The sequence below is a fragment of the Gallinula chloropus genome, assembly GCF_964237585.1.
Source record: "Gallinula chloropus genome assembly, chromosome: 2".
Classification (NCBI taxonomy): domain Eukaryota; kingdom Metazoa; phylum Chordata; class Aves; order Gruiformes; family Rallidae; genus Gallinula; species Gallinula chloropus.
Genome location: NC_140086.1, coordinates 117,126,438 through 117,136,021, shown reverse-complemented (window position 1 = coordinate 117,136,021; position 9,584 = coordinate 117,126,438). Strand labels below are relative to the sequence as shown.

Sequence of the window (9,584 nt, the reverse complement as noted above, 5' to 3'; positions counted from 1 at the left end):
CAGCCCCTCACGCACCTTCGGGCGCCTCCACAGCGCGCGGGAAACCGGCACCTTCCGCACTGCGCAGGCGCGGGAACGGCCCGGGGTGCTGAGGGGGGGTGGGTGGGAAGGAGGGAGGGGGGCGCGGCCTCGAAGGGGGCGGAGCGTGGCGTGGGAGAGCGAGGAGTGCGCGCGCGCCGCCGGAAATTGGCGGGAGGGCGTAATGGGGGGGGGGCGGGGAGGAAAGGGGGTGTTACGCCGTTAGGTGGCTGCGCGTGCGTTCCCGCGGGCTGCCGCTCGGCGGCGCTGCGGCGCGGGGCAGGGAGCCGGCTGAGGGCGCGCGGGGCTTGTCGCTCCGCCCCCCCCCCCCCGCTCGCTACGTTCGCGCCCTCGGGGAGCGGGGAGGCGGCGGGGTGCTCGGGGCGGCTCGGTGGTGAGTAAGGGCGAGCGCGGGCTCCTCCTCCCGCCGGTGCGCGGCACCCGGTTACCTGGCGGCGCAGTCACAGGCTCCTAGAGTCGTTCCGCTTGGGAATAGACCTTTAAGGTCACCCCAGTGCAGCCGTTGCCCCGGCGCTGCCGCGCCCGCCGCTAACCGCGGTCCTCTCTGAGCCTTAGAGAGGGACAGTGGGACAGTGCAGGCTGAAGGCGGCAGGGTGCCCGCGTGGACCGCAGTGAGGGCTGAACTGGGGCTGACTCCGCGGCTCTCCGGAAATTGGTGCTGCTGGATGTGGTGGTTTGACCCTGGCTGGAGGCCAGACGCCCACCAAAGTCGCTCTGTCACTGCCCTTTTCAGCTGGACAGGGGAGAAAATACATACTGAGAGGCTCAGGAGTCGAGATAAGGGCAGGGAGAGATCATCCCGCAATCAGCATCACGGGCAACACAGACTCCCCACAGAGTAAAGGACAGAAAACTCTCTAACTTATGACACTGCCCTGCACACCCAGTGACACCAGAGTCGGGCAATGAGAAGTGCAGCCAGATCTTAAAGCACCTCCCCTCACCCCTCCCTTCTCAGCAGCCTTCATTTAAATCACGATTTCACTCCCTTCTTCCCCCCCACTGTGGCACAGGGAGGGGCAGGGAATGGGGAAGGGGGGTTTTGGTCAGTTCCTCACCAGTTGTTTTCCTTCCTAGCTTGGGGTGGGGAGGCGTGGAGAGGGGCATTCCACACACCCTTCCCCTGCTGCAGCATGGGGTCCCATCCACAGGAGACAGTTCTCACCGAACATCTTCAATGTGAGCCCTTTCCTACAGGGCTTCAGCTCTTCACCAGCTGCCCCAGCGTGGGTCACTGCTATGGGGTGCAGTCATAAATCAGAGAATGTCTCTCAGTCTCTCAAGCCCAGACTGCTCCAGCCTGGTCCTCCATGGGGTCACAAGCCTCCCATCCCCAGCAAACCTGCTCCAGTGCAGATCTCTCTCTCGCTCATCTCAGTGTCTCTGTCTCTCTCCACAGGCTGCAAGTACTGGCAGGGGATTGCTCCAACGTGGGTCACAGCATCTCCTGTATGTCTCCACCTGCTCCAGTGTGGGGCCTCTCCACGGGCTGCAGGTGGGATCTCGGCCTTTTCCATGGGCTGTGGTGGGACACCCGCTCCACCATGGGATTCTCCACAGGCTGCAGGAGCATCTCTCTCCAACACCTGTGCTTCTCCTCCCTGCCCTCACCTTCACTGGCCTTGGTGCCTGCACAGTTTCTTACATCTTCTCACTCCTTTCTCTGGGGGCAAAACGCAGCTGGTTGCAGGTTTTTTCTCCTATATGTGATTCCCAGAGGCGCTGTGACCATCGCTGATTGGCTCAGCCTTGGTCAGCAAAGACTCCAGCCTTGAGATGGCTGGTGTTTGCTCTCTGAAGCCTGCAGAGAGCTTCTAGCTGCTTCTTGCAGAAGCCACCTCTGCAGGCCCCCCTTCTTCACCAGAACCAAGCCATGCAAAACTACAACACCATATGAGGTGACAAGAAGGGCTGCATCCTTTGCTCCAGTGTCTCCCACCCCTGACATCTAGTGTCCAAAAAAATCCTAAGGGGGTTCACGTGGAATAGTCTTTGGGTATTGGTGCAGCTGACTTTGGTAGGGGGCTGATAGGGGGAACTATCAAGAGCTGTCGGTCTGAGAGAGGTTAAAAGTGTGAGCATCCCATTTCCATTCATGTTTCAAGCCTTTCCAAAGGTAATACTGTAGGGAACTTATAATTCTTGTAACTGTCCCTCTGCTGCACTCTGATGAGATCTCACCTGGAGTACAGTGTCCAGCCCTGGAATGCTCAGCATGGGAAAGGAACAAAACAGAGAAGGGCCACCAAGATGATCAGAGGGCTGGAACACCTCTTCTACAAAGACAGGCTGAGAGACCTGGGCTTGTTCAGCCTGGAGAAGAGAAGGCTCCAGGGAGAAATTATTGCAGCCTTCCAGTACCTGAAAGGGGACTGGGAGAAAGCTGAAGAGGGGCTCCTTGTCAGGGAGTGTAGTGATAAGTGCTAATGGGTTTAAAGTGAAAGGGGGTAGATTTAGATTGGATATTAGGAAGAAATTCTTCCCTGTGAGGGTGGTAAGGCACTGCCACAGGTTGTCCTGAGAAGCTGTGGCTGCCCCCTCCCTGGCAGTGTCCAAGACCAAGTTGGATGGGGCTTTGGGCAGCCTTTTCTAGTGGAGGGTGTCTGTGCCCATGGCAGGGGCTGGAACTAGATGATCTTTGAGATGCCTTCGAACTGAAAGCATTCTGTGATTCTTTGATTAAATGGTGACTGTGCTCACTCATGTAATGGATCTCCATTCCAAGCAGCCGTGAGTGTTTTCTAAGGCTTAATTCTGTTTGCAAAATATTGATGCTGGTCTTAGTGGGAGTTGTCACTATTTTGATAGAAGATCTTAGGAAAATTTTGTGTTTCAAAAGAAGCAAGCACCGGATATTACAATGTGGCCACATGATGGCACCATGAGCTTATGAACTGAAGTCTACTGCCCAAGTCTACTGTAATCCTACATCCTTTAAAAACTCCTTTGTACGCTTATTTATTTAAAAACCACTTGATATTACTGAAGAGTAGGACCAGAGAAAATTGTGTGAGATAGTCCTCTCTCTTCTAATCTGGAAACAGAATCAAAACCAAGTGACGGCACCCAAAATAGTAAATTTGTTATTAGTGACAAGCAGTTAAGAACACTGGAGTTATCCTGATGGTTCCGTGTTACCTGATGATGATGGTTCTTAGGCTAGTTGTAAAACCCTGTATTTGTCCTGCCTGCTCTTTCAGCATTATGCCAACCTGTTATGAAGAGTTTATCTTCCTTTTTTATTCTTTGGGGGAGGCCAAAAGAGGGGGGCAGAGAAAGAAAGGATCAGAAGTCCAAAACACAAAAATTAGACAACCGTAATGGATTTTATAATACAAAATATTATTACACTCTGTTTGCTGAGTCCTTAATTGAGTGCACCAGCAGTGCTAGCAAATACCATGTGTTCTATTAGCTCCTTGAATATAGATCACAGTTCACTACAGTAGCTGAAATCCAGCTTGTTTTCATTTGCTGGAGTATGGTTTTGCAGCAATTATGACTAAATTAATTTCATATTTGAATTTTTTTCTCCTATGTAGGATAGAAAAAATGGCACTAGCACTAAGAAGCTAAAACCCCGTGAATCGTTGTCACGTACAATACTTTATTTTTGAAATACTGGGAACACATTGATTTTCTGATCAATAATAGGTCATTGTACTAGCTTTTTAGTATGAATAGCATATAAAAGAGCAGTTGATTAAAAGTGAGCCCTCTGAAATATCAAACACTCAAGTCACATAGATATCAACACCTAGTAGTTTAAACTGCCAGGAGAAAGATTCAAAAGAACAGTGCTCAGCTGTAAGCAAAGGAAAATACACCTTCAAATATCAGAGTCTCTTCTAAATGTATGCAGTTTTCCCATACCACTTGTAAAGATTCTGTATCACAGACCTCAGTAAGTCAGCAATATCTACAGATACGCACAACCAGGCTAGTAAAAGATGTGACTGATACAGAGTTTAAACGAGTGAGATATCTTATGTAAAGTACTGTCAAGAGATGTGTGCAGTGTCAATGTCTAACCACTACCAAAAAAACCCCCCTCAATAAACCCCAGTTTATGAGCCTGGTCACTCAGGCCACCAGCCTTTGTGTGGTTTTGGGCCGTATAGTACAAAACTGTGCTGTTATATTTATAAAAAAAGAGAACACAAGAGAACAGAATCCCACATTAGCACATCTAGATAACTAATCTGATACATCCTTTTCATTTATATACAAACACCCAAACGTGTGAGCAAGTACAAGCTTCGGTAAATAGGTGTTCTGTGATGTTTTGCAGCTGCCATGGAACCAATATCCAGGACAGATTCTGCAGGCTTCCATCACAGATTTGATTTCATAAAAGGCAATTCCACTTTTTTTTTTGCCAGACACACCTCACAGTGCAACAGAAACTTCTTGTTCTCCAGTAGATTGTGTGTAGGTGGAGCTAGCCCGTTCAGGTGTGTCAGCGTAGAAAACAGGACAGTACTTAGAGCAGTGGAATGCAATCTGCCTTCGGAAAAAGGTGTGGAGGTACTTCCTAAATTTTTCTCCAGCGAAGGCATAAATTATAGGGTTGATACAGCAGTGGATCATTGAGATGGTTTCTGTCACTTGGGTTGCTATGTGCAGTTGGCCACTGCCTTCACAAGTAGTGATGGAAAACGCACCTTGAAAGTCACGCAGGAGAAGGCAAATGTTGTATGGTGCCCAGAAGAAAAAGTAAAAAATCATGATGATAAAAATCAGCCTGACTGCTTTATGTTTCTTCTCATTCCTACATTGCAGTAATGTCTTTATAATTTGCGTGTAGCTGCAGATCATAATTAACATTGGAATAACAAGTCCCAGGATGTTCATCTTTAAAGTCAGGAACTGCTTCCACACATCTCTCTGCTCTGATGGATAGTGAGCGCTGCAAGTGTGACGTGCGTTTTCCATTTGAGATTTATGAAACACTATCCCAGGAACAGAAGCAAAACCAGCGACAGCCCAAGTGACAATGCTGGTGAGGATGCCGTAGGTAACTGTCCTGGCTTTTAACGCAAACACTGCATGCACTATGGCCAGATACCTGTCTAGGGTCAAGAGGATTATGAAAAAGATCCCACTGTAGAAGCCAAGGAGGTAGACACCTGAGAGAATTCTGCACAGTGTGTCTCCAAAAATCCAGTCGTGAGCGGCGTAATAAGCCCAAAAAGGGAGAGAAAATATAAACAGCAAATCAGAAATTGCCAAATTGAGCAGGTAGATGTCAGTCATGCTCTTCAACCTCTTGTATTTTACCAGGATGAGGATAACAAGAATATTGCCTATGAGGCCAAATATCACCACCAAAGAATAAAGTGGTGGCAAAAGGTTCTTCGCAAAGTGCTTTTCCTCAGTTCCCAAGCATGGCTCTGAATCGCCGTACTCGAATTCTGTTGTCATCAGCACATCAGGTAAATCCATGGTATGGTTTTCCATGGTGTCTTGGTCTGGAAAGGAAGAAAAGGGTGTTCAACTGGAGGAAATTCCAAGCTTGGCATTGAGAGGAATGAAAGATGCGCATCTGAGATGCTCTTTGCTGTTGAGCACATAAGCATTGCTATGTCAAGGTGTGAATAAGAATGAAATTGCAGAGCTCCCACCAGGAAGCCCATATTCCTGTAAAGTCATGTTGCTGCATGTTGGAAGTGTGCTGCGTGTCACTCCTTGGCATCTTGGCCACCTTCTCATCCTGCCAGCCCACCCTACAGCCTTCACCCAATGAGGACCAGCCACTGGGAAGGTGTAAAGCGGTGCGGTGCCTACAAAGGTGCTGTGACATGGGCGAAACACAACTGGCGACCACTTTTTCAGTTATCTGTGACTTGTTGGGGGCTTTCATGTTTATTTCCATGCTTTCATGCTTATTTCCATGCTTTCATGCTTTCAGGTCATTTGGAGGTGTAGATATGACCTTTGCACAGTACAAAACATACCCACCTGGGTGGACCTGCTGTCCTGGGTGTTGCAGAGCAGCAAGTAGGCAGCGTTGGTCTGGGTTAAAATGGCAAATGCTGTGTCCTTTACAGAGTCTGGGTCAGACGCTGCCCATGGAAGCGTGCTGGTCTTCTGTAGCTCTGGAATGAAAGCAGCCTGCAGGTCTGTAGAAAGAGCAGATAGGCAAACACTTCAGCAAATGGCACTGTTGCAGTTTTGTGAGGCTGTGCTGCTGAGACTTTTTCTTTAAGCAGCAGTTAGAGTTTTCTGCCAGCCTAAAGTATAAACAACGTGCAATTCAAGGCCAAAGTCACAGCCCGAGAGATAGTGAAGCGCCTCTGAGAATCACATATAGGAGAAAACAATCCGGAAGCAGCTGCATTTTGCCACCGGAGAAGGGAGCGAGAAGCTGGAACGAGCTGTGCAGACACCAAGGCCGGGAAAGGGCAGGGGAGGAGGCACCCCAGGTGCCAGAGAGAAAGATGCCCCTGCAGCCCGTGGAAAAACCCATGGAAAAGGCCAAAACCCCACCTGCAGTCTGTGGAGGGGCTCCATGCTGGATGGAGCAGGTGGAGACATAGAGGAGATGCTGTGACCCTACGTTGGAACAAGCCCCTGCCAGCACTTGCAGCCATGAGGAGAATCAGAGACACAGAGATGAGAGAAATATTTTCGTCGGAACAGGTTTGCTGGGGGGAGAATTGTAATCCTGTGGAGGACTGGGACTGAGAGACACTGTGGTAAAGCCAGGTGGGAAAGGATTCATGTTGGAGAAGTTCGTGGAGGACTATCTCCTGTGGGTGAGACCCCACGGTGCAGCAGGGGGAGGGTGTAGAATGAATGACTAGAGTGAAGTCTGCTAAGAAGGGAGCAGGGAGGGAGGTTAGAGGTGTTTTAAGATCTGGAAAAGGAAAACAGCTCATGAAGAAGTAACCGAGAACCCCATTTTTTCCCAGTCCCTACCCCCCTGTACTGTGAGCAGGGGGAAGAAGGGAGCGAGATCATGGCTAAAGGGAAGTCTGCTTAGAATGGAGGGGTGGGGGGAAGGTGCTACCGAGAACCCCATTTTCCCCAGTCCCTGCCCCCCTGTACTGCAAACGGGGGGGGGAAGATGGGAGCAAAATCCTGACTAAAGTCTGCTAAGAAGGGAGTGGGGTGCGGGGGGGAAAGTGTTTTAAGATCTGGTTGCATTTGTTTTAAGATCTGGTTGCGCTCCCAACTCCGATATTTCACTGATCTTTGTAGTGTAGTGTAATAGATTAGGTAGTTTCTCTCTTCTTCACTGTGTTGAGTCTGTTTTGCCCATGTCATTGCTGACAGAATGATCTCTCCCTGTCCTTATTTTGTCTCCTGAGCCTCTTAATATAGATCTTCTCCCTTGTCCAACTAAGAAGGGGAGTAACAGACTGACTTTGGTGGGTGTCTGGCCTCCAGCCAGGGCTAAACCACAACAGGCACAAAAGGCTTTGCAAATTTGATATCAGCCCTTCCTGTCACCAAACCCTTGACAGTTCCCAGGTCCCTGGTAGGACTGTGGGCCAGATGCAGAAGCATGGCTTTGTGTTATGCCTGGAAAGGCTTCTCACAGACCCCCCCAGAGAAAACGGACGATTGCCTGGGTATCGCATGAGAAGCTGGGAAGAGGATTTTGTGTAGACAGGTGTCAGAGGGACAAAATGTCCTTCCTGGTCACTTAGTGGGGAACTGAAATAGATGTGTTTGTTAGCCACTCACACAGTGAGTGCTGTCTGCAAAAGGGCCCCTTCTTTCTTCCTGTGTAACCATGCCAGTTCTCTTGACAAAGGCAACTGACCGCTCCTAACACAGAAGGCTTCAGGTGGCGTGTCTGCCCCAGCTTGCTCCGTGAACCCCAACTGCTCACGAAGTGCAGCGATGTTTGCTCCCTTCCCACTTGCAGTCCTGCCATGCTCTTTTTCCAGTGGTGAGGTCTACCCTGTGTGATTGCAGATGTCTTCTACAGAGACCACATATTCACAAAGCTACCGCTCCATTCTCTCTGCATTTGAGTTCTCCAAGGCTGCATGTAACTGAAGGAACTCTGGTCTGACACAGGGCAGGGCCTCCATTCTGCTTTTTGGAAGGGCTTATTGTTGTCCATTCTGCTTTACAGCCTGTGAAATACCTGATTTGTCTTTTTGTGTCTCTGTAGACAAAGCTGTTCAGGTGAAAGGATTATTTTCTCCTGTGAGCATAGATCACTCGAAATGCTAATACCCTTTGCTTAGTTCACGTCCAGTTGGGTTAATTTAGCTAAACCCAAGCTGAGGTCTTGGGGAAGGGACTGGTTGCTGGGGCTTTGACCACTTTCCCATGACCTTAAAAATGAGGATCCAAATCTCCCCTTCTCTCTCAGCTTCTGATGGAGATTCTCATGCAACACAATGCAGATATGAATCTGACCAAAAAGGAGGAAACTTTATTGGAGTCAAATCTGTACTTTGTAAACACAAAGAGGTGCTGGCTTTTTGCAAGACTTTTCCCAGTCCCTTCCCCAAGTTCTTCCTGAGTCTGGCTGTTAACTCTGCTCCTAACAATATCGAGAATGAGAGTGTCTCAGACATTACTTTGGCATGTTGAGTATGGCATAAAGTTTTCTTCTGGAGAGCAAGGTATAAGAACAAATTAGCAAGTTTTAAGAGTTTGGCTCTCAGCTTTGCCTAGATGTAATTTTTTGTGAAGAAAATAAGTGCTAGCAGACTCCTCAAACACTGGCCTTCAGGAAGCTCTGGCTCTCTGTGAAACAGTATTTTTAACAGCCATGCCACAGTGATTGCAATATTGAGATAATGGTTTTGTGGTAAGGAAGAGGCTGTGACTCAGGTGTATTGACAGTAAATATGTTGATTTTAAAGTGTCAAAGGGTTTATAGTTATTAAATATTTTCAGCAACTCTTTTACAAAAAAGGACCTTTATAAAACACTCTTTGATTCATAACGTTAACTTCTTTATTTCATAATATGACAAGACTTGGGTACTACACAAATATTTAATATACCCTTCAGCTAGATCTGCTATGTCTATGCCACATGCCCTGACAGTACAAGTCCCTGGTACTGTCTATAGCTAAATGTCTCCTTTTCCCATGTGTCAGCCATGCTGTATTCTGGGATTATTATTGATGACTGTGGGAGTATGACTGGCTGCAATACAGTGCCAGTCTCAAAGTGTCCTGTCTCAATTGTTTTGGAACTGAATTATGCTCATGCATGAACATGGGTATGAAAAACAACTTGTTCATAACCCCCAAGTGGGATTTTATGAGTATATGATTGATAGGATTCATACAAATATTACTGGAAAATGCTGCCTTGATATTCCTGTGGTAGTTGTTTATGTGGCAGCTCCTTCTTTCTGCTAACTGCTCCCTCAATGCCTTCCCTCCTTTTCCTCTGCCACCTTGGAACCACAATCACGTATTTCATGCATTTTTTTTCTTCTTTGAAGCTTTTTTGCATTCTTAAATTGTGGTCCTCGCTCTGAGTAGTTTTGTCCGCTGAGACCCATTCCTCTAGCCTAACCTTTGCTTCTTTGCAGAAGTACTTGCTACCCTTAATTATGTATAGAA

General features: G+C 48.1%; 1 protein-coding gene across 1 annotated transcript; it reads right to left on the bottom strand.

The window, feature by feature from the left end:
- Nucleotides 1–4,428: 4,428 nt before the first annotated feature.
- On the bottom strand, nt 4,429–5,499 carry LOC311188757 (C-C chemokine receptor type 5-like; the record flags this gene model as incomplete). Its single annotated transcript, XM_084260261.1, has 1 exon — nt 4,429–5,499. The coding sequence occupies one exon, from the start codon at nt 5,497–5,499 to the stop codon at nt 4,429–4,431; it is 1,071 nt and encodes a 356-aa protein (XP_084116387.1).
- Nucleotides 5,500–9,584: the final 4,085 nt, after the last annotated feature.